This window comes from Hypanus sabinus, chromosome 9, assembly GCF_030144855.1.
Source record: "Hypanus sabinus isolate sHypSab1 chromosome 9, sHypSab1.hap1, whole genome shotgun sequence".
Taxonomy (NCBI): Eukaryota; Metazoa; Chordata; class Chondrichthyes; order Myliobatiformes; family Dasyatidae; genus Hypanus; species Hypanus sabinus.
Window position 1 is genome coordinate 132,953,115 of NC_082714.1, and position 26,454 is coordinate 132,979,568.

The 26,454-nt window shown below is 39.1% G+C and overlaps 1 protein-coding gene across 8 annotated transcripts in view; it reads right to left on the reverse strand.

The window, feature by feature from the left end:
* Positions 1 to 1,427: 1,427 nt before the first annotated feature.
* LOC132399818 (DEP domain-containing mTOR-interacting protein-like) overlaps positions 1,428 to 26,454 on the reverse strand; it is a 100,016-nt gene continuing 74,989 nt past the window's right edge. For 2 of the 8 annotated variants that reach the window (XM_059980606.1, XM_059980603.1), the window contains exon 9: positions 8,600 to 10,515. In XM_059980606.1, coding sequence (XP_059836589.1) covers positions 10,324 to 10,515 — 192 coding nt within the window. In that variant the 3' untranslated portion in view covers positions 8,600 to 10,323. Of the gene's footprint in view, positions 6,838 to 8,599; positions 10,516 to 12,116; positions 12,940 to 20,550; positions 21,727 to 26,401 lie in introns of those variants that run through there. The other 6 variants (XM_059980608.1, XM_059980609.1, XM_059980604.1 and 3 more) reach the window with 6 other exon arrangements.

Sequence of the window (26,454 nt, forward strand, 5' to 3'; positions counted from 1 at the left end):
ATCTGCAGTTAATATACTTAAAACTAAAATTGTCACACCTGATGTTTCCCCTCTTATAATGAGGTTCCACATTCATGAACCATATTCACACTGAAGATCAAGATTAAGTGAGCTTTAGACATTCTGCTTCAAGGAGGTTTCCACCCTGCTTGAGCTTTCCTTATGATTCCCGTCCAGCCCCAGCCAAACTTCCCACCTGCTGTCGCCTCCAGTGTGGGTCACAGGTGGCAATCAGGGCACTTCCAACCACAAGAGAAAGCTCCTTGGGGCTCATCTCCCCTCTCGCTGTGTGAGCAGAGAATCCATCTTGTGTCAAACATCAAGATTTACGCTCTTCATACTCAAAATTTGTCTTAATTAATTTCATGTCTCTCTTGAAATTTTGATTAATTAAAATCAGGACTTCCTTGTTAATTTTTTTAAAATATTTTGTTTAGCTGCAGACCCTCACTTAATTGTTGATTAAGTAGGAACCAAATTAGTTAATTCCTTAAAACTAAGTACTTGTGTTGTGGAAGATTTCGTTAACTCAGCTTTTATTATTTTTATTAATTACTGAAAATCCAGGGGGTCCTGGGAGAAATAGACTCATGTGATTCAAACTGAGCCTGAACAGATCCACTGCCTTAGCCTGCATTTGAGATGCTGATTAATATTCTTCATTAATATTGTATTATTAGCTTTTGACTTTATACTTGTTCATTCAGGAAAGAGAGAAATGTTGTGCAATGTTAACAATTAATAACTAATAACTATTTCAAATCGATCATTTTGCAAATATGATTTCTAGATGCATTTAAAATTATTCGGAAAACCTTGCAAGTAATGACTTTTACTGTGTGCACAAGTCATTTTCTATTTAAATATTTATTACTCATTTGAAATTGAAGCTTTAGTAACCGACTGTGTTCTTAATGAATAGGTCCTCCGGATAAATTCTAGTGCTGGCTTTACCTTGATTAACTTATTTTTTTTATTATTGGCTGATCTCTATCTGGAACTCTCATTCATAAAAGAAGCACAATTAAAATGTGTGCAATTTGAAACAATGATTAATACAGAAGGACAAAATTGCACTCAAATCCTTTCAATCTTATTTCAGGTGGGTAAGTTACTTGTTTACAGCACCATCCTTTGGCCTTATAAAGTTATAACAGTTATCATAAAGAATAATTCAATCATTTTGCAGAACTGCAACAAAGTAAATCTCCATTTACAGCTGAGAGGTCAGTGTGTTACAACAGGTTCAGACAACATATAATACTGTCTCACTAGAGAACATAAATAATAATTTGATTATAGACCATGAATATTGATAGTCTTTCAAGCAATTGATGGGTTTGATTGTCTTCCACCTTCATGATAGCAAAGAATCACAAATTTTATTTTTAATTAATTTACAATGAAAAAGAATACTCAAATAGAAGCACTGTTGATTTCTTTTAATATTTGAGTAAAAAGGACATATTAGAGATTAAAATTGAAGCAATATTATCTGCACCCAACACTAAGCAACTCTGCAACACATACAATTTCAATGACTAAAGTTGATCGTTGCTTAATTCCCAGCTCTGCTGTCCTGAACAAGAAATTGCAATTCCTTTTGTGGTATTTCTTCATTTTCATTGAAGACTGTTGAGGGCATCACTAAACCTGATAACCTGAGATGAGTAAGTTCACAACTTTCAGCAAGGTTTTCTGCTTGGTTCTGTCTCTGGGAAGAAGCCTTTGGTCATAGAGACGTTGGTCCGGAATTTGTGAGATTTGCATTCTTACGTGTGACAGGAGAAGCTAGGTAATGGCTTTCCTCTCATTTACCCCAAAAGTAACCAGAAGATGTAAGAGCAGAATTAGGCAATTTGGCCCATTTAGTTCAGCCATTGCATCATTACTGATCCATTTCCCTCTCATCTTCAATCTCCTGCCTTCTCCCTGTATCCCTTCATGCCCTGATTAGCCTATCAACTTCTGCCTTAAATATACCCAATGACATGGCCTCCACAGTTGCCATTGGCAACACATTCCACAAATTACCACTCTCTGGCCAAAGAAATTACTCAATCCTATTCTAAATGGACATCCCTTTATCCTGAGGCTGTGTCCCCTAGTCTTAGACTCCCCCACCATAGGAAACATCCTCCCCACAAATGCTCTATCAACACCCTTCAACATTCAGTAGGTTTCAATGAGGTCCCCCCTCATTCTTCAGAACTTCAGTTAGTAGAGGCCCAGAGCCATCAAACACTCCCCATACGACAAGCCTTTCAAACCTGGAATCATTTTTCTGAGCCTCCTTTGAACCCCCTCAAATATCAGCGCATCTTTTACAGAACCCACATTTGTTCACAATACATTAAACCTCACCAGTGCTTTATAAAGCCTTAAAATTACATCCTTACTTTTATATTCTAGTCCACTCAAAATGAATGCTAACATTATATTTCCCTTCCTCACCAATGATTCAGCTTGGAAATTAACCTTAAGGGAATCCTGCATGAGGACTCTCAAGCCTCTTTGCATCTCAGATTTTTGAATTTTCTCTCCATTTAGAAAATAGCCTATGCTTTTATTTCTTCTACCAATCCGCATGACCATGCACTTCCCGACGTTGTATTCCATCTTCCACTTTATTGTCCTTTCTTTCAGTCTGTCTACATCCTTCTGTAGCCTCTCTACTTTCTTAACACTTCCTGCCCCTCCACCTCTTTTATTATCCTCCAAAAACGTGGCTACAAAGTCATCAATTCCTTCATCTAAATCATTGACATATAATGTAAAAAAAAACAATCCCAATGCAGACCCCTGTGGAACACCACCAGTAACTGGCAACCAATCAGAAAAGACTCCCTTTATTCCCACTCTTTGCCACTTGCCAATCAGTCAATGTTCTATTCATGCCAGTATCTTTCCGGTAATACAATGGGTTCTTAACTTGTTAAGCAGCCTCATGTGTGGCAGCTTGTCACAGGTTTTCTGAAAATCCAAGTACACAACATCAACTATTCTCCTTTGTCTATCCTGCTTGTTATTTCTTCAAAGATTTCCACAAGTTTATCAGGGAAGATTTCCCTTCTAAGGAAACAATGCTGATTACAGCCTGTTTCATCACGTGCTTCCAAGTAGCCCAAAACCATATCCTTAATAGTCGACTTCAGCATCCTCACAACCACTGAGGTCAGACTAATTGGCCTATTTCATTTCTTCTGTCTCTCTCCCTTCTTGAAATGTGGAGTGACGTCTGCAATTTTTCAGTCCCCTAGAACCATGCCAGAATCTTTTGGATCTTGAAAGATCATTACTAATGCTTCCACAATCTCTTCAACTACTACTTTCAGAACACTACGGCGCAGAACATCTGGTCTAGGTGATTTATCTACCTTCAGACCTTTCACCTTCCCAAGATCTCTCTCCTCAGTAATGGCACCTTCACAAATTTTTGCTCTGACACTCTCGAACTTCTGGCACACTGTGTGTATCTTCCACAGTGAATACTGATGCAAAATACTCATTCAGATCATTCACTATTTCCTTGTCCCCTATTACTACAATTCCAGCATCATATTCCAGCAGTCTGATACCTACTCTCGCCTCTCTATTACACTTTATATATATATATAAGGAGAAACTTCTGGAATCCTCTTTAATACTTCTGGCTAGCTTACCTTCATATTCCATCTTTTCCTTTTTTATGACTTTTTTTGATGTCTTCTGTTGGTTTCTAATAGCTTCCCAATCCTTTAACTTTCCATTACATTTTGTTCTATTATATACCCTCTCTTTGGATTTTGTGTTGGCTTTGACTTCTATCCTCAGCCACAGTTGCAACACCCTGCTTTTAGAATACTACTTCTTCTTTGGGATGTATCTATCCTGCGCCGTCTAAATTGCTACCAGAAATTCCAGGCATTGCTGCTCTGCTATCAGCCCTGCTACTGTGTGCTTCCAATCATTTATGGCCAGCTCCACTCTCATGCCTCTCTAACTCCCTTTACTCCACTGTAATACTGATACATCTGACTGGCTTATTCTTCTCAAATTGCAGGGTGATTTTTTCACATTATGATTACTGTCTCCTAAGGGTTCCTTTACCTTAAGCTCTCTAATCAATTCTACTTCATTGCACAACACCCAATCCAGAATAGCTGGTGGGCTCAACAACAACAAGCTACTTAATATATTGCCCCTTTGACATGCATTTTCGATCTTCTATTGTAATTTGTAGACCAAATCTATACTACTGTTTGGGGGTCTGCTTATAACTCCCATTCGGGACCTTTTACACTTGCAGTTCCTTAGCTCTACCCACAATGATTCAACACCTTCTGACCATATGTCACTTCTCTCTAATGATTTCATTTTTGACCTACAGAGACATCCACCCCCTTGACCTACCTGTCTGTCTTTTCAGTACAATATGTATCTTTGGATGTTAAGCTTCCAGCTATAATCTTCTTTCAGCCACAGTTTTGTGATGCCCACAACATTATACATGCCAATTTCCCACTATGCTGCATGTTCATCTGCCTGCATTCAAATTTTCCTTCAGTCCTGCATTTACCCTTTTAGATTTTGTCACATTTTTACATTGCAACTCATCCCATTGACTGCAATTTTGCCTCATCATCAACCTTTCCTTGCTGGCAGTCTCACTACACACTGCCTCTATTTGTAAACCAAATAGCCCATCGTCAGCCCGATCCCTCTGCCAAATTAGTTCAAATCCTCCCAAACAGCTCTAGCAAGCCTGCCCAGAAGGATACTTGTCCCCTGCAGGTCCCTTTTTTGCAGGTCATACCCTCACCAGAAGAGATCCCAATGATCCATAAATCTGAACTCCTGCCACCTGCATCCGTTCCTCAGCCACACATTCATTTGCCAAATCATCCTATTCCTGCCTTCACTGGAACATGGCACAAACAACAATCCAGAGCTTACTATTCTCTTGCTTGCTAAAATCTATCCTCAGGACCTCTTCACCTTTCCTATCTAGGGTCATTGGTATCAATATGTACCATTACATCTGGCTGTTCATCCCCTCCCTTTAGAATGCGATGAACCCAATCTGAGACAACCCTGACCCTGGCACCTAGGAGACAACATACCATTCAGGTGTCTCTATCTGACTATGGAATCTTATATCACCACTGCATTCATCTTCACTTCTGTTGTCTTCTGAGCCACGGAGCCAGACTCAGTTCCAAAGACCTGGTCACTGCAGATCCCCCCAGTTAATTGACCCCCTCAAAAGTGTCCAAAGTGGTGTACTTATTATTGAGGGAAATAACCACAGGGTTACTCTGCCCATTTCCTCTCCTTCTCCTGACAGTCACCCAGTTACCTGCCTCCTGCAACCTAGGGGGCTTAATAGCAGGCATTTGTTCTCTTTATCCCTTAGGACTCCTGGAATTCCACCAGACTTGTTGCTCTGAAAGGTATAAACTCCTGGGTTATTTAGTCAGGATACAGGATTCATATGTTGAAATGAAGTCTGGCAATGAAAAGGGATGGACTCTAGTATCATGTCCCATTGTACATTCATTCCAGTTGGGTTTCTGTAGCAAATTTGCTATCACTCTACTAGGTGCATTTAAAATCTTATTGAACTTGGTACATATCCACGGAGCTGCAGGTATCATTTAAAACTCAGAGGGACAAAATCCCAACTACATACAAAAATCATGGTGCAAAGATCTTCTTCTCACACTTGAAAATCAAGGAATTGAACTAGAGGTTTGTACAAAATCATAGGTTAATCTTTCTTTACACTTTTAAGACCGCACTTGAAGTACTTTGCTCAGTGTAGTGAGAATATGAGAATGAACTTGGCAACATAATAATTTTTCTTTTCCTCCTTATGATATCAAAGATGGAGATACAAGTAAGGGTTCTGAATTGTATACCTGTAAAGTGAAGACTTCAATGAAAATGTACAACTGCCTCTGATTAGTTAGATCATCAAATTGGAAAATGAAGGAATGGGTACCTAAAACAGGTATTTTGTTGTATTTTCTTGTTCTAGGTCAAAAAGCTGGCAACTAAGCACATAACATCGTGAGAGAAAACAACTTTCCGATTTTGAATGAAATGGGTTAAAACTAAATTCTGTGAGCTCCTTGCTCAAATAAGCATGGATTGTTTTCTGTGGTGACTTGAAAACTTGGAACAGAGCCACTTTTTCTTTGTAGTAAGGCATAGTGACCTTGGAGCTTCCGATCTGGCTGGGCTCCAACATCGTTGCAATGGGGTAGGGGAGAGAGGAAGTCTTTACTTCTTGTTGAGTGTCACATTCCAATAAAGGTTACAGTGGATGCCAGTAAAATAGCTCAGTTTATACAAATACACTTAATTGGATCTGCAAATTTTACAAATTAACCTTATACAATTTGAAGAAAATTGGTAATATCTATTAACAGTAGTTGTTGCTCTAATCCATGCTTCACAATGCACAATGAGCAAACAAAAATTATAAACATACATCAAAAACAGAATTGATGTAGTTAAAATGTATTCCAGCCATTGATTTTCAACATAGAAATTACAGTCAAAGTTAACAGGGGACAAATACTAACATACTTGAACGGAATTAAATGATAACTAAGTTTTGCTGGCCAAGATCTTCATCACTGATTTCTAGGCAAGTGTGTTTGAAACTATATATTCTCAAAAGTCTAAACAAAGTAGTCAACAACTGACTTTTTGAACAAGCACACATCATTCAATCATTTCCATAACTTCCATCACCAGAGTGCGAGGTCCTGTCATGATTATGTTGCTGACGGTTTTGTAGTCCAATTGCATTACATGCATACTGTTCACAGAAACAACGAACTGTCTGACCTGGTATAGAACAGAAAATATACAGTACATGTTAAAGTATACACAAATGAATGCAATATGTTCACTACATGACACCTTACAAGTTGCAGCACTACGTGCACCCATCATCTTCCCTCCATGCAATTAGCAACTGAGCTCATGCTTTTCCCTTGAAATGGCAAGTGCTAACAGATTTCTGTCTACTGGCTTCAAATCAGAAATGTTGGCCCCTGCTAATATGTGGATGTTGGGGTGCATGTCCTATGTATGGCACTTGAGTTTAAAATAAATTGAACAACTAACTATACAGTGTTCTTGTACTGTATTACTCTAAAACTATATTTTGTCTACTCATTAAAAATAAACAAAAACTCTCATTTAAATAATACAGAAATTGGAATATGTCTGTGTGGAGCTGTATCCAAACTCTATGTGATCCTTTGCCATATTTCATCACAACATAATTAATGTAATTTTCAGTAAAGATTACTGTTAAAAAATTCAATCAAGTGAGAATAACTTGCTGTCAAAAATATTTCTTGAGTTAAAATCAATAAATATTAAACAATTTAAAAGTAAAATGATATTATAATTAAAGCTTTTCACAACACAAAACCCTTCCACAGTGTGTTGAAATGAAGCAGGTAAGAGTATTGGTGGTTTAAGCTAATAACTAAAATATCCATAGATTATGTGGTAAACTTTAATTAGGGACAGAAGAGACTGCAGATTCTGGAATCTGGAACTAAAACAGAACGCTGGAAGAACTCAAGAACCAGCACTCTGATTCTTTATATTATACTTTGTGAACACCATAGATGTGTTATGAATGAGTGTGGTCAATGCTGGAGGCTCTTTGTGCATCCGTGCAAAAGTCCCAAGAAAATTATACTGTGGCACGGCATTAAGGAATGCACACCATTGTTGTATGGAAATTCTATACCAATGTATGCACACTGTGCAAGATGCCACTACTAGGCTCAGAGTTTCAAGGGAATATGGGGTCGCTGAAAAAAATTAAAACTTATTCTCCTAGACAGCATTCCAAGTTTTGTGCCAGAAGACAGTTTTCCCTGCAAAATGTTCTTTCCACAGATCCAACTTCCCCTGACGTCATGTCTGAATCTACAGCACTAGAAATATAACACATCATATTCAACAAACACCAAACTCAAATTCTAAAAAATGTAAGTAAAAAGAATAATTTAGTCTTAACTATAAACTATTGGACCAAATCTCTCTGCAAGCCAACGTGAAAATAGAGATCACCTGCTATCAGCAGTGATGATATTAGCACATTCTAGCCCCACACATTGCATGATGGGAGTACAAAATACACTGGGGGTCCAACTTATGAACTGTCCCTGGACTCATCTTTGGGTGCAGTTGCATTCTGAAACAGCTTAATGTGTTAAGAAGGGTATGTCTTACCTAGCCCGTCAGCTCGACAGGAAGCTGGCACAGCTAGCTTGGCCCAAGTCATCTGAGTTGGGCTGTCAATTGCATTAAATAGGCAAGCTGAGTACATGAATTCTCTACTTTATTTGAACTTTTAATGAATTCATCATTTTATGGAGTTAAGTTTTAAAATACTTTGTTGACTGTTTCAAAATACATTTGAAAACTTTTTAAAATTATTATATTTCAATAATACAATTTAATTTAACTTTTATGAATATAGGGTTTTGGGATTGTAGCTGTATTTTAATACAATGTATTTGGTACATTTTTTTCTTTTGACTTATATATATATCTTTATATATATTCAATGCAGAAACTAATAAAAATATTGAAAGAATATTTCAATATTTTTTCAATATTTTAAATATTGAATTTATTTTACAGAGTTAAGGTTTAAAATAATTTGCTGATTGTTACAAAATACATTTGAAAACTTTTTAAAAATCCTTCTGATAGACAGGGGCCATCAGGCAGTCTGCAGGAGGGGCCTTGGTTTCTACAGCCTGTGTCCTAGTCACAATTCACAGTTGGAGAAAGGTCAGTGCAGCCATTCACAATTCTGCCAGTTAAATACAATCTGAAAGCAGTAGTAACAAACTTCTGACGGCAGAGGGTGCAAAAGACAACACAGATTCAGAAATGGATTACATATCAACTGAGACTTACTTTGGAAAAGATATGAGGATTAGAGAAAAGTTGCAACAGTATATCATTAAAAAAACACAATATTCTTAATGTTGTTGTTTTTAAATGCCATGCAAAACACATGAATTGCAAAAATATGAATTCAATCATAATTATTGAAGCTGAGCCAAGAACATTTATCACAGAATTAGATGAATATTTCACTAAGATTTAATAGGGTAAGTAGTTTTGATAGCGTTAGCATTGGCAAGATGCCTATTTTGTATTACAATTTTCAAATCTACTAAATGATAAACTTTCTTTCTAGCTTGCTGAAATATATTTTCCTTTGTATATTTTGACTTTGTAATGGTATAAATCTGTCGGCCTTTTCTTGTTGCTGTATCACCTTTTTAATTCATGCATGTTATTTTTTCTTTATGTTATTTTATTTCTCTTGCACTTTGGAAGGAAAAACCAAGGTAGAACATACAAGGTAAATGGTAGAACACTGAGGAGTGCAGTAGAACAGAGGGAACTGGGAATACAGATACAACACTCCCTAAAAGTAGTGTCACGGGTATATAGGGTCATAAAGAGAGCTTTTGGTACATTAGCCTTTATAAATCAAAGTATTGAGTATAAGAATTGGAATGTAATGGTGAGGTTGTATAAGGCATTAGTGAGGCCAAATTTGGAGTATTGTGTGCAGTTTTCGTCACTGAATTACAGGAAGGATATTAATAAGGTTGAAAGAGTGTAGAGAAGGTTTACAAGGATGTTGCCGGGACTTGAGAAACTGAGTTACAGAGAAAGGTTGAATAGGTTAGGACTTTATTCCCTGGAGCATAGAAGAATGAGGGGAGATTTGATAGAGGTATATAAAATAATGATGGGTATAGATAGAGTGAATGCAAGCGGGCTGTTTCCACTGAGGCTAGGGGAGAAAAAAACCGGAGGACATGGGTTAAGGGTGAAAGGGAAAAGTTTAAAAGGAACATTAGGGGGGACTTCTTCACACAGAGAATGGTGGGAGTGTGGAATGAGCTACCAGATGAAGCGGTAAATGTAAGCTCACTTTTAACATTTAAGAAAAACTTGGACAGGTACATGGATGAGAGGTACATGGAGGGATATGGTTCAGGTGCAGGTCAGTGGGACGAGACAGAAAAATGGTTCAGCACAGCCAAGAAGGGCCAAAAGCCCTGTTTCTGTGCTGTAATGTTCTATGGTTCTATGGTTGTCCATCTTCCATCACTTTCACTCACATTTTACTTTTATTATATAGGAGACTGTGTTGGCGCGTGGCCTAGTGGGCAAAGCATCAGACTAGTAACCTGAAGGTCACTGGTTCGAGCCTCAGCTGAGGCAGTGTGTTTGTGTCCTTGAGCAAGGCACTTAACAACACATTGCTCTGCGACGTCACCGGTGCCAAGCTGCATGGGTCCTAGTGCCCTTCCCTTGGACAACATCAGTGGCATGGAGAGGGGAAGGCCTGCAGCTTGGGCAACTGCCGGTCTCCCATACAACCCTGCCCAGGCCTGTGCTCTGGAAACTCCAGGCGCAGATCCATGATCTCTCGAGACTGACGGATGCCACCACCACCATAGGAGACTATAAAGAAATAAAACTGCATGAGAACTCAATGCAGTGCACAAAATCAGGTCATTTTCTATGTTGCACAACTTTTCTAAAGAATATTAAAAAAAAAAGAGCTTGCCATGTACCTTACTTTCAAGCTGAGTTATATCTGAGTAAAAACAAGTTTTTCAAAAGACTGACAACTTCATTTGAAATGGGATTTCTCAGCTTTGAAAGCCTCCAAATCAAATTATCCCCATCAGAATTAGGCCTCTGTTTACAAAACATGCACAACAATACTGAGTATAAGCCTTGAAAGTTATTCAATTTCCTTTGAGTCCCACACATTACAGGATGGAAGCATCAATTATAAGAAGAATGGAAAATGCCAACTTTACAACCATGCTTAGGTTAATGCGTAAGAAGGCGTAAATTATTTGCTGTTTTGTGCACTTCAATTTCTCAGAATTCAAGGTCTATATTAACAGAATACAATGTATATGAATTAACTTTTAAAATTTATTTTGGACTCAATTATCACTTTATTAGGTACAACTGCCTAATAATGCAAATATCTAATCACCCAATCATGTGGAAGCAACTCAATACATTAAATCATTTAGACATGGTCAAGGGGTTCAGTCATTGCTCAGATCAAACATCAGAATGGGGAAGAAATGTTATCTAAGTGATGTTGACCACAGAATGATCATTGGCGCTAGATGGGGTGGTTTGAGTATCTCAGAAACTGCTGACCTGGGATTTTCTTGCACAGAGCCACTAGAGTTTACAGAGAATAGAGCAAAATACAAAAAAAAAATCCAGCGAGCAGCATTTCTGTAGGCAAAAGCACCTTGTTGATGAGAGAAGTCGGGGGAGAATGACCAGATTGGTTCAAGCTAACAGGAAGATGACTGTAACACAAATAACCATGTGTTAAGCAGTGGTGTGCAGAAGAGCATCCCTGAACACACATGTTGAACTTTGAAGTGGATGTGCAGCAGAAGACCATAAATATACACTCAGTGGCTACATAATGAGGTACAGAAGGTACCTAATAAAATGGCCACTGTGTGTAAACGCCAGCCCTTGCAGTGATGTTCCTATTACTTGGGGAAACAAGCAGCAGAAATGTGAAATACAGGAAATGAGGGGGTGAGGGAGAGCAAAGGGAAGAAAGAAAATCCCAAACAAAATCCCATTTAAAAATTTCCAATAATTATACTCAGATAGAAAGGATACAAGAAATGTCAGGTTTTTGATGGCAATGTTATTTGAAGTAATTAAAACCATTCATTATGAAAAAAATCAATTACATATGAATGCAAAACCCTTAACCACTTCTGCTGTGCTATGTAGGTAAATTTAGAAGCTTCATGCCTTTATTTTGATGCGGGTGTTGTTTGTCAATCTAGCACCATGTTATCAAGGTAGCACAGTTTGTGAAAGAGCAGGGTACGTTGGACAGCAACTTCCAGACTTGTGCATTGAGCTACAAAAATAATTATCTGATAAGCTCCAAGACACTGTGTTCTGATAGTCTCATCAGTATTTTCATCATCAAATCAGGATGGTTAAACCTTTTACAAAGAATATTAAAATGAGGACAAGATAGGACATGGATAATCTTTAACCAGATTGAAAGACATGTTTATTGAAGGCAAAAATCAATGTACAATATACCAAAGGCTGTCTATAATATCCTGATTCAATCTAGAATTAACTAGATTGAGTCAAACGAGCAGTACATCAATTAATAAATACACTAAGGCTATTATTTTTACCACTGGGCTTCAGACTTTAACCTTTAAACAAGTAAAAACTTGTACAGTACTCTAGCTTTATCTATTAGTCAAATTTAGATGCATTTTTCCTCACAACAAATTAAAGCTAACCAACTTTTAAAAATTACTGTCATTATATAACTCTACCCCTAACTTCTCATGAGTTGTTCAAAGGCTGGGACTTAAAGTGCAAGGCTGAAGATTTTTTTTTCAAATATCATATGAATGGCCTGACAGTGTTTCTCAGACTTTAAAAGTGGCCACACTTCCAGAGTACTGTGAAGTGGGCATCCAATGATAGTAAAGTATTTGTGTACTACAAAAAAAGCTATAACCTGAAAATCTGGGCCAGTGTTTGGTTCTCACATTTCTAATAATGTTTTTGGTCCAACTACCACCAAAGCTTGAGCTGGATTATTGCAGCCTAACCAATGACCAAATTACTTAATAATAACTGCATAACTTCAAAAACAGGCATGTTCATTCTTCCGATGCTTTAAATCTAGTTGGCTTGGACATTTCACATTGAACTTGTGTTATCCATGGCAGGTTACTGTTGTAAGGTATGAAGAGAGGTTTTCAAATCCATGTGATTGATATCCAGGTACTTTAACAACTTGTAGCTTTGCAAGGATCCCTCTTTCGCTGCAGCTACATCAAATTGGATTTGGTACTGAATAAATAAAGTACACATGAAGCAGTTCCATTGAAAATTAAGACTTTTTTGAAGTTATTTTACCTCCTGATGAAGACGATATTGCTAATCCCTCACTTCTCATCCAATCTGACAATATTTATGTATGAATCTAAACAATGGATTCTTTCAGTCTTTAAATTACACTGAATGGCACAGCCAAAACCAGTTTTGCATTGAAAAGCATATTGCTAGTAATGATCATGGTTAAACAATCAGGAAAAATATGTTTTAATTATTTTTGATCATTTTCAAAAGAAGGTATTTGTAATGAATTATATATTTAATGTTGTAATTTTAAGTTGAAGGCAATTCCAACAATTGGTCCTTGCAGTTAATAGCATTAAGAGCAAAGACAGGGGATTCAGTAGAAATTACCCATACATGGAATAGACAGTGACAAAATAATTGAAGTCCACTAATACTTTAGTATTTTGTCTAAGGTCTGCTATAAGTATCTATTCCTATAAGAATGGATGGAAACTAACTGATCGAACCCAGCACTCTACCTGATTACTTGGTTTACTATTATTGCCACATGTACCAAGGTACAGTGGAAAAACTTTTGCCATCCATCAGATCATTTCATCACATCAATGCATTGGGGTAGTACCAGACAAAACAATAACATAATATAGAATCAATTGTTAGTTACAGAGAATGTACAATGCAGGTAGATAATAAAGTGCTAGATAGATTGTTATATTATCATACTAGGAGACTGGTCAATAGTCTTACAGCAGCAGGCAGAAGCTCGCCTTGACCCTAACAGTACATGCTTTCAGGCTTTTGTATTTTCTGTCCAGTGAGAGGGGGGAGAAGAGGGGATGTATTTGATTATACTGGCTGCTTCACTGAGGCAGCAAGAAGAGTAGTTGGAGTCCATGGAGAGGAGGGTGGTTTCCAGGTCAAGCTGGGTCCACGACCCTCTGCAGATTCTTACAGCATCAGGTAGAGCAGGCACCATACCAAGATGTGATTCATCCAGAGGCTTTCTAGAGTGCACAGTTGAAAACGCCCGATTTCTTCAGCTTCTTGAGGAAATAGAGGCACTGGCGCACATGGCATCTAGATGGTTGGACCAAGCCAGGCTACTCCTGAGATTCACTCCTTGGAACTTGGAGCTCTCAAACCTCTTGACCTCAGCACCACTAGTGTAAACAGGCGCATGTACACACTCCATTTCCCAAAGTCAATGACAAGTTCTTTAGTTTTGCTGACATTGAAAGAAAGTCCATTATGGCACCATGTCACTAGACACTCTGTCTCCTTCCTGTACTCCAACTCATCATTATTTCAGATTTGGCTCACTACAGTGGTGTCATCAGCTCACATTGATGAACTGAGAACAGAATATGGCCACACAGTCATGAATGTATAGGAAGTAAAGAAGGAGGCTGAGGACATAGCTTTGTGGAGCATCATTGTTGAGGATAATTGTGGTAGAAGTATTTCTGCCTACCCTTATTGATTGGGGCCTGTTGGTCAGGAAGTCAAGGATCCAGTTGCAAAGGGAGGTGTTGAGTCCCAGGTCTAGGTCTTGGAAATGAGTTTGCTTGTAATTATAGCAATGAAAGCTGAGCTGTAGGTATCTGTACAGTCCAGATGCTCCAGAGATGAGTGTAGGGCCACAGAGATACCATCTCCCCTAGATCTTTTTGGCAGTAGGTTTAGTTATGGAAACAGAGAACAATCACATGAAAGGTAATCTATTTACTTTAGCCAGGAATGACCACAAAATGCTGTATTTGATAGATGTGTTCAGTTTGTTTACAAGAAGTGTCACTTAGTACATTTGCCTCTCTTGTCAAGCTCATTAAAGTGGACTTCAGGAAGGGGAAGTCGAGGGGACACGCACCAGTTCTCATCAAGACATCGGTTGTGGAAAGGCTGAGCAGATTAAAGTTCCTGGATGTTAACATCTCTGAAGATCTATCCTGAGCCCAACATATTATCGCAATTACAAAGAAGTTATGACAGCAGCTATATTTCATTAGGGGCTTGAGGAGATTTGTTATGTCACTAGAGATTCTAGCAAATTTCTGCAGATGTATGTAACACCCTGGGAAAGGTTTTGCTGCTAATATAAAGGTCTTTCTGTAGAAGCAGTGTTTGGGTTAGGTTAGAGATAACGGGTGCTCTGGAATGTGAGCTGACTCCTTTTGATTGGCAGGAGATGAAGAGGGAAGACGCTGGAGAGAACCAGTTGTAGGATTCGATCCGGTGAGGGGTCACAATTCAATGGAGCAAGGTGCTGCAGTCGACTGAGGATCAGTAGAAGTGACTTTTGGAAGAGTTGAGCTCCAACCTGTGCACATTTGACTGTTTAATTATAATGGGCCCTGTTTTGGTTTTTTTTTTCATTGCAAACCCTTTAGTTCATAAATATAGTTCCTTTAATCATATGTAGTGTGCTGTCTTATTTCTTGTCGAGTTGTAACAGGATAGAAAATTACACAGCATCCGCACAAACCAGGGTATATGAATTATTCATAGAAGAGCCTGGTCTGGTGTAGTGATGAACACAATTTCATATAGAAATAATCATCAGTGTGATTTGCTTACATGCATTAAAAATAGATGCTAATTAATAGATGCTAATCAGTTCCATTTCAAAGCTTCTGATAATCCTAGCAGGTTTAGAATCAGAATCAGATTTAACATCAGTGGCATATGTCATGAAATTTGTTGCGGCAGCAGCACAGAGCAATATATAATTTATTTTTTTGTGTGTGCCATACTCTGCCAGAGCCTCGGCGACCACTCTTTTTTTCAAGTGGTTGTCTTGGAGGAAAGCTTCTGTGAGTGGTCCCCCATGTCCTTCTCACAGCGCAATGTTGTTTTTTTTATACGAGGCCAAGTTGCCAGCTCGACACTCAACCCGGCACAGATGGAAAATGTTCCTGGGAGCGGCCTGACTGGATTCGAACTCGGGAACTTTCGCTCCGGAGTCCGGCGCTGATGTCACTGCACCACCAGCTGGGTCATAATATAATAATAAAAGCACTATAAGTTACAATAAGAAATATATGGTAATTAAATTAGTACAAAAGAGAGGTGGAAATATAGTAAGGTAGTGTACGTGAGTTCCTTGTCCATTCAGAATTCTGATGATCAAGGGGAAGGGGCTGTTCCTTAATAACTGAATGTGTTTCTTCACGCTCCTGTACCACCACCAATAAGAAGAGGGCATGGCCTGGGTCATGGGTTTTTTTAATAATGGAGGCTGTCTTTCTGAAGATGTCCTCGATCCTGGGGAGGCGAGTGCCCATGGTGGAAATGGCTGAGTTTCCAACTTTCTCCTGCTTTTCCTGATCCTGTATAGTGGTCCCCCATATCAGATGGTGAGGTGACCAATTAGAATGCTGTCCATGGTACATGAACCCCCACCTGGTTTCCTTGGCTGTATAAGTTTACGGAATACACAGTCCGGTCCCGCCAAACCCATGAGATTGAGACAATAAATTACATTATTACTCAGCCTCTTCCTGCCTTACATTAACTGAAGTTCAATTGTAAAACCTACCACTTTCACAAAACCGTCTGAATGCAGCTAAAATAACAGAGTACATAACATCACTATTTGGAAGAACATTGCAAAATCAAGAACATTGATTCGGCACCTTCAGAAATAATGGCTCAAGGTCCTTTCAAATTTCTCAGATGTACAGGGAGTGCTTACTCCAGCAATTTACTGCTGACTTATTCATGCAATGAAAACCACATTGGAGACACTAGGTATGCTACATCTCTACATAGAAATTCAATCTTGTTTCCCAAGCTCTTGTCATCTTTGAGCAAAAATTCAACCACAGAGTCAAAAAGATCAAAGAAACATTTTAAGCATCCTTTTGACAGCTAACACACTTCAGTGTGAAGAAGCAAGCATTCAAATTCTTCATCATTATCTTGGCATAACTGGTGAAATAATCTGCTATTTAATGGATAAGCTTTAATTTTGTTGATTGCAGATATTACAAGAGTCATGTTTGAGAATAAACGCTGGCTGAGGTTTTTGGCTGTGAGATGTTAATGGTGAATTAGACAATGGATTGCAAACAAGCTTGGAATTTCTTTTTTCATAAATGCCAATAACCAGCATGTGACCTGTCCTATATGGCGCGCCATCTGTTGAACAAGAAATCATATTCCAAATTGGAATACTCCTAACTTCAATGTATATTTTGTGCTCATTGTGGATCGATTCTCCATTGATATTTGTTTTTAAGTTTAACTCAAAGCCTTCACTCATTTTGTCAATACAACGAACTATGGAGTTCTTATTCAGAGGAATTGATGTTAAAATACTGGTATCCATTTTGAGAACTGTGGTGAGCACTTCTGATAAAGCAGGCTTTATTAATCTTTCACCAATTGCATGAGATTTTCCACACTTTGCTATCATTTTAGTAATTTTATAAGAAGCAATGAGATCTGATGGGAACAGATTAAAACCATACTCCAGGTATGTAACATCGTATTAATGCACTTTCTGTACTTTCTGTTTCTTAGCAGGATTAGAATGCAAGGTTTTACTGCCTTCAGATCTCATAATCCCAAAGACAGTTCTTGACCATATGTATGAAGCAGAGGTTGCTTTGAACACTTCAAGAGAAATCCTCGGGGTTGGCAGGTTCACTGAATGGCTCTATGTCAACACTTAGTTCCTGCCAGCACTGTATCATTGCTCGACCTGTTTTCCATAGATCTCTAGAGAAATTCGAGAGGGTGTACTTGGCTTACCAACTGTAAATTGCATGAACTCTTTCTGTGCCACAAGTCAAGGAGGACTGTTGCTCCAGTGCCTCATCCTTTTATTTTGACAGTGCCTGCTCTAACCGGTTTCATGCCTTAAGCTAGGGTGCCACTTACCACACCCCACCCCCCCAAGAATCGTGAATTCTTCCAGGTGAGTTTTATTTCCCCAATGTCTCCTTAGGACACATATACACCCTCACTGGGAATCACCAGTCAGGATACTTGAAAGGTGCCTCTTTTCCACATGCCTGATGACTTGAGAAAATCTACACATTTCTGATGAGCTGAGAAAAACTCCTGGCTGCTTCAGACTATTAGCCAGGGCCAAAGGAATGATCAGTTTTAGATGTATGGCTGTAGAATTTGGGTTATGATGACCAAGATGCCTTACACACTAAGGTTGATGGTGTATTGGTGCCTTCATGAAATTTGAGCATCAATGTCCTGCTCCTACACACCAATTGAACTCCCAAAGGTCTGGGTAGACAAAAGGTGTTGGCACACAGGTTGCATCAGTATTGTTTCAACCTCCAGACATGCAGGTGATTCAGCTGACTGTAACCCCTCACTGCAGTCCTAATGTGGGGGTTTGACCCAAAACGTTAACAATTCTTTCCCCATTACAGATGCTGTTCAACCCATTGAGTTCTTCCAGCAGTTTTTTTTTGCTCCAAATTCCAGCATCTGGAGTCTTGCCTCTTCCCGATTACCAATATCTAATCTCTGCTCTCTTCATTATTAATCTCAAGATCAGATCTTTGTAACACCCAAGTCTGACTTTTTCACAAGGAAGATGGCTGAGAGTTTGCTGGGAAACATGAAGCAGCCATTACAGATGAGGCATCATTCCCATTGACCCACATTTTTGTGATCAGCTTCTGCACGGTCTCTCTATGCACTTGCAGGAGATCAATCTGCTCAGATCCAATACTGAGAATAGCGAGCTATTTGCTCACAGCGTCCTTCATTCCTGGAAAACACCAAACAGCTCAGTGTAGCATTCCCTGTTTTCTGGCACTAAAATCTGCACCACAAGTATATACTCCAAATTAAAACATTTTGATCCAAATCTTAAATAATTTTGTGTGGCCTCTGGAGAGATTTTAAATCACACAGACGCACTTGTTTCTTCCCATAGTGCCAAATTACCAGTGTGTGGTGCTGATAACACTATGAGCTCAATCAAAGCATTAAAAGCTCGGTAGTCTCCGAAAACCACCGAGATAAAAAAAAAATTCTCTTGTTGGTTAGAAGTACTAAGATTTGACAGATACAAAATTTGCAACCAACCTGCGATCGACAGCAACAGACATTCTCGCTACAATCAAGATTCCAGTCTCCTGTGTCACCAAGCTCGGTTCAGGTTTGATATGAGAGCAAAGAGTGTCTGAGTTTGCTCAGATGCAAGGCGTATACATCCAATGACTGTGTCATCATTACTACTGGAAGTGGACATGTATGGTGACAGACTTGTAGTCCAATAGCTTAAAGAGAATTATTGTTGAAGCATGTACAATAATAATTCAACCGAGGCAGCTACAGGAGGAATATTTGTACTCAATAAAATGTATGCCAGAAGGGACCAAGTGAGGATTAAAACTTTGAAAGCAAAGTCAAAATGTATTAGCAGTGATAACTTTGCTGAAGTACTGAGAGTAAAGATAAGTCTACTGCAAGAGCAGGGCACAAACAAAGGTTGTCCTTCTCAGAGAGAATCAGAATCAAGCAGCTTTAATCTTCCCGTATTAGTGGAACATGAAACTTCCAGCTAATTCAGTTCCAAATTAAGACTTAAACAATTGGCAAGGAATTGCATTTCAAAAATACTAACAGTAAGAAACAGTAAGTACAAGCACTCATTAATACAGAAAAGGCTTAAGTCTTCCAAGTGTTTCCAAAATAATAATGAAAGGGGCAATGTGCAGTGACATTTTAGAGAAATGATATTTGGTGCCAGAAAACAAAGAGACTGAACTCTCATTTCTTACATTTCACTCATTCCTCATTTGCACTGCATGGTGTAAGGAAGGCATATGTTCATTGGAAGTCTGAATTTGGATCTCCGATGTCGCTCAGCAACTGAGTTGAGTACATTACATTGCTCCACCATACCTAAACCTTGACAAAAAAAACAAGTGCGTGTGCAGTTTTATGATGACAAATATAAAGCTACACACCCTTCATTAGAGCAAACCTTAAAGATTTCCTTTTCCTTTTAAGTTCGTCATACGGCTAATATTATGGCCTTAATCTCCTGAATAATTTCAAAACTACCATCAATGTAATTAGTTAACTCAACGTTTCACTTGCTGTGGTTTTTAATCATTTCTAGCTATGTTTGTAAAACATCAAACAATGACTCAAATAATCTCAGATCAATTACAAAATCTCTTAATTGATTTTAGATTTACATGTGGATGGGCCACAGACCAGGGAGAATCTCTAGTTTTTGATCCCCATTTTTAAAAATTATTTCTATGTTTATATTGTCAATATCCGAATTTCCTTCAGAATAAAAAAAATTCTTGCTTCCCATTTTGCTCTGCTAGATTGTACTTTGGGTAGTAACACATACCATAAGGCAGGAGAAACTCAGCAAGTCAAGTGGTACCTATATTGACATTTTTGGTGAAGATTCTTCATCCGGATCAGCCCAGAGTTAACACCAAAAACAACAACTGCTTGTTTCTTTCCGTATTTGCTTCCTGAGTTGCTGCGTTCCTCTAGCACTTTGTGCGTGTGATCAGTATTTTCAGAATCTGCAGAATCTCGTGTGCTTATACTGCAGAAATTTCAGCAAGGCAGGGCTTAAAATTAACGCATAGGCAAAGGTTCAAAGTTCAAAGTAAATTTATTATCAAAATATATATGTCATCATATGCAACGCAGTCTCAGTTTCTTGTGGGCATACTCAATAAATCCATAACCGAATAAATGAAAGACCACACCAAACTTGAATGCTCAACCAGTGTGCAAATGACAACAAACTGTGCAAACACAAAAAGAAATAATAATAAATAAATAAGCGATATATATTGATAACATGAGGTAGTCTTTGAAATGAATCCATAGGTTTTGGGAACATTTCAATGATGGAGCAAGTGAAGTTATCCCATGTTCCTGAACCTGGTGGTATGAGTCCTGAGTCTCCTGTACCTTGGCAGCAACGAAAGAGAGCATGACCTCAGTGGTGGAGAGTCACTAACGATGGACTAGGCCATATCCACTACTTTTTGTAGGAGTTTATGTTCAAGGGAATTTGGTGTTTCCATAACAGGCTGTGATATAGCCAATCAATATCCACCACACATCTATAGAAGTTTGTCAAAATTTTATATGTCATGCCACATCTTTGCAAACTCCCAAGGAAGCAGAGGCACTGCCATGCTTTCTTCATAATTGCACTTACATGCTGGGCCCAGCCAGGTCCTCTGAAATGAAAGCACCAAGGAATTTAAAGTTGCTGATCCTCTGACCTCCAATGAGGACTGGCTCATGGACCTCCGGTTTCTTCCTCCTGAGGACAATAATCATCTCCTTGGTGTTGCTGATATTGAGTAAGAGGTTGTTGTTATGGCACCACTCAGCCAGATTTTCAATCTCTCTCCTATATGCTGATTTGTTAGTATCTTTCATTTGGCCTTTGACAGTTGTGTCATAATCAAACTTAAATATAGAATTACAGTTGTGTTTAGCCACACTGTCATATGGGTAAAGTGAGTAGAGCTATGGGCTAAGCACAAAGACTTGTGGTGCATTTATGCTGTTGGAGATTGTGGAGGAGATGTTGTCGTCTATCTGAACTGACAGGGGTCTGCAAAGTGAAGAAATCCAGGATCTAGTTGCACAAGCAGGTATTGAGACCAATGTCTTGAAGCTTATTGATTAGTTTTGAGGGGATCATGGTATCGAAAGGTGATCTATAGTTGATAAAGAGCATCATGATGTATGCACTTTTGCTGTCCAGATGTTCCAGGTTTGAGTGAAGGGCCAATGTGATGGCATCTGCTGTGATAGGCAAATCAGAGCAGATCAAAAGGTAGTTTGCAGATAACTTCTCTTTGCACAGCATGGGGCTGGAACCATTTGGCATACCAACACAAGGTAAGGATGAAACTAAAAATCCTAGTGTGTTACTTACTCTCAGTCAGATGTTTTACTAATTTTGAAATATTACTCGCGATTAACATGTAGATTCTATTGACTATTAATGCCTGTATTACCATAGTGTAATTGTTGATTGATTATGCAAATCAAGAACTTGAACATCCACAAGATTACCAGTTGATCAATACCTGTATGCAACTAAATAATTTCAGTATAAGGCATTTCTATGTTTAAACTATAGAACAGTTTGTTGACTTGGGCCATACTGCCCTTGAACACAAGTAAATAAAGTGTGATTGAGGATTGAGTGCAAGATTTCAGAGTCCAGTTAATCAGCGACATCAATACTATGGGCAAATTTCTTCTGTAGCAGAAGTGCAAACCCAGCAATGTTAGTCTGGGTATGAATTACACAGTCCATCCAATTCTCCTTTCTGCTAAGAAACCTGATTTCTAATTTTTGCTATAATCTGAAAATCATTCCCAGGAATTGTCAATATCACCGTTCAAAGACCCAAGCACAATTCATTAAATTGCACAATTGAGCATACAAGAATAATTGAAGGTAAACACAGAAAACTGACTGCATAAAGCCACGTAAAGGGAATCTATAGTAGCAAAAGTGAACGGGAAGTTGGATGATTGGGAAGCTTTTAAAATCCAAAAAAGACAACTAAAACAGCTATAAGAAGGGAAAGGATGAAATATGAGGGCAAAGAGCTAATAATATAAAGCAGGATACTAAAAGTTTTTTTTCGGCTATGCAAGAGTAACAGGGAGGTGAGAGTTGATATTGGACCTCTGGAAAATGATGCTGGTGAGGTAGTAATGGGGGACAAAGAAATGGCAGATGAACTTAATGGGTACTTTGCATCTATCTTCACTGTTGAAGACACTAGCAGTCTGCCAGAGGTCCATGTGTCAGGGTGCTAGAGTGAGTGTCATTCCTATTACAAAGGAAAAAGTACTAGGCAAACTCAAAGGCCTTAAGGTGGATAAATCACCTGGACTAGGTGGACTACATCCCAGTGTCCTGGGATTGTTTGCTGAAGAGGTAACGGATGCATTGGTCATGATCTTACAAGAATCACTTGATTCTGGCATCGTCCCAGAGGACTGGAAAATTGCAAATGTCACTCCACTCTTTAAGAAGGGAGGAAGGCAAAAGAGAGGAAATTATAGGCCAATTAGCCTAACCTCAGTGGTTGGAAAAGTGTTGGAGTCCATTATTAAGGATGAGGTTTCCGGGTACTTGGAGACTAATGAGAAAATAAGTCAAAGTCAGCATGGTTTCTGTGAAGAGAAATCTTATCTGACAAATCAGTTAGAGTTCTTCGAGGAAGCAACCAACAGGGTGGACAAAGGAGAGGCAGTGGATGTCACTTACATGGATTTTCACAAGGCATTTGAAAAGGTGCCACACATGAGGCTGCTTAACAAGATACAATTTGATGGCATTACATGAAAGATACTGGCATGGATCAAGGAATGGCTGACAGACAGGAGGCAGCGAGTGCAAATAAAGGGGTATTTTCTGGTTGGCTGCCAGTAGCTAGTGGTGTTCCTCAGGGGTCAGTATTGGGACTGCTACTTTCCACATTGTTTGTCAATGATTTAGATAATGGAATTGATGGCTTTGTGGCAAAGTTTACGATGATACGAAGATAGGTGGAGCGGTAGGTAGTGCTGAGGAAGCAATGTGATTGCAGCAGGACTTGGACAAATTGGAAGAATGGACAAAAAAGTGGCAGACGGAATATAATGTTGGGAAATCTATGATAATGCATTTTGTTAAAGGGAACAATAGTGCAGACTATTATCTAATGGGGAGAAGTTCAAGCATCAGAGGTGCGGAAGGACATAGGAGTCCCCTTGTAAGACTCCCATAAGGTTAATTTAGAGGTTGAGTCTGTGGTAAAGATGGCAAATGCAATGTTGGCATTTATTTCAAGGGGGATAGAATATATCAGCAAGGAAATAATGCTGCTCCTTTATAAGACACTAGCCAGGCCACACTTGGAATATTGTCAGCAGTTTTGGACCCAATATCTCAGAAAGGATGAGTAGTCATTGGAGGGAGTCCAGAGGAGGTTCACGAGGATGATTCTGTAAATGAGAGGACGAACATCCGAGGAGCGTATGGCAGCTTTAACCATAAGACAGAGGAGCAGAATTAGGCTATTTGGCCCATCGGGTCTACTCCGCCATTCAATTATGGCAGATCCTTTTATCCCCCCATCTTAGCCCCACTCCCCAGCTTTCTCGCCATAATCTTTGATGCCAAGACCAATCAAGAACTCATCAGTCTCTGCCTTAAATACATCCAATGACCTGGCCTCCACAACTACCTGTGGTAATAAATTCCACCATCGCCCAGCTAAAGAAATTTCCCCACATCTCTGTTTTAAATGGACGCCCCTCTATCCCGAGGCTGTGCCCTATTGCCCTGGACTCCTACACCATAAGAAACATGCTTTCCACATCTTCTTTGTCTAGGCCCTTCAACATTCAAAAGGTTTCATTGAGATACCTCTTCATCCTTCTAAATTCCAGTGACTACAGGCCCAGAGCTATCAAATGGTCTCCTATGTTAACCCTTTCATTCCTGGAATCATCCTTGTGAACCTCCTCGCATCCATCTCCAATGCCAGCACCTCTTTAATTAGATGAGGAAGCCAAAACTGCTCATGATACTCAAGGTACGGTCTCATCAATGCTTTATAAAGCCTCAGCATCACATCCTGCTCTTGTATTCTAGAACTCTTAAAATGAATGCTAACATTGCAATTGCCGTCCTCACCACTGACTCTACCTGCAAGTTAACCTTTAGGGTGTTCCACACTAGGACTCCCAAGTCCCTGTGCCTTTCAATTCTTTGGATTTTCTCCCCATTTAGAAAATAGTCTGCACATTTATTTCTACTACCAAAGTGCATGACTATACACCTTCCAATATTGTATTTTATTTGCCGCTCTCTTGCTCATTCTCCTAATCTGTCTAAGTCATTCTGCAATCCACCTGTTTCTTCAACACTATGTGCCCCTCCACCATCTTCATATCACCTTTGGGCCTGCCTTCACTGGAATTTAGAAGAATGCAGGGGGATCTCATTGAAACCTACTGAATGTTGAAAGAACTAGATATGGTAGATGTGGAGAGGATGTTTCCTATGGTGGGGGTATCCAAAACTGGAGGTCACAGCCTCAAAATTGAGGGGGCAACCTTTTAGAACAGAGATACGGAGGAATTTTTTTAGCCAGTGTAGTGAATCTGTGGAATGCTCTGCCACAGACTGCTATGGAGGCCAAGTCCATGGGTATATTTAAAGCGGAAGTTGATAGTTTCATGATAGGTCAGGGTATCAAAGGATATGGTGAGAAGGGAGGTGTAAGGGGTTGAGTGGGATCTGGATTCAGCCATGATGGAATGGCGGAGCAGACTCGATGAGCTGAATGGCCGAATTCTGTTCCTATGTCTTATAGTCTGATGGTCCAAAATGCTGACTGACTCGGCTGTTTTGAACTTCAGATTACAAATATCTGCAGCTTTTTTTTTTTCGATTTTCAGTTATCAGAGTAATTAAAGGAACTACAAAAAATATCAAGAATAGCTGTTAAGTAAAATCTATCTCTGTATAGAAAATACAGAAAGGGTAATCTATTAAATTCACATTGCTTAATTATCTACGCCCCAAGAGAGAAACAATGATGCTCACTTTGAAGAACTCCAAAGCTTTTTACTCCCTTCATTCACTTAACCAATAGATTACTACATGTAAAACATTTGCCTCATAACACCATCAGGAAGTGGTACATTCCAGGTTGGAAGAACAACACCTTATATACCAGCTGGGTAGCCTCCAACCTGATGGCATGAACATTGACTTCTCTAACTTCCGTTAATGCCCCTTCTCCCCTTTTTATCCTACCCCTGATATATTTACTTTTTCCCCCTCCTTTTTTCTCCTCTCTTTCTGCCCATCACTCTGCCTGTTCTCCATCTCCCTCTGGTGCTCCCCCCTCCCCCTTTCTTTCTCCCTAGGCCTCCTGTCCCATGATATTCCCTCTTCTCCAGCCTTGCATCCCTTTTGCCAATCAACTTTCGAGCTCTTAGCTTCATCCCTTCCCTCATGTCTTCTCCTATCATTTCGGATCTACCCTCCCCCTCCCACTTTCAAATCTCTTACTATCTTTCCTTTCAGTTAGTCCTGACGAAGAGTCCGAAACTTCGACAGTGCTCCTCCCTATAGATGCTGCTTGGCCTGCAGCGTTCCACCAGCATTATGTGTGTGGTACTTTTTCATTGTGTTCATTTCCAAAAAACTATCCAAGGAAATCTAGATTCTGATTCCAATTCATTTACCACATATACATGGAAGAATAGTCAGACGTGTCATTTGCATTAACAACAACACACCCAAGAAAATGCTGAGTGCAGCCCGCAAGTGTTGCCACAAATTCTGGCATCAAACATAGCTTTCTCAGCAGAGCACAGAACATACCAAGCAACAAAGTACCTTTATGTGATATGCTACAATATTTTGATCAATTTTGTTACAATATATGAACATACATACTTTATGTTGAGATGTATCTATGTGTTGCACTCTGTAAATCTTGTTCTTCTATA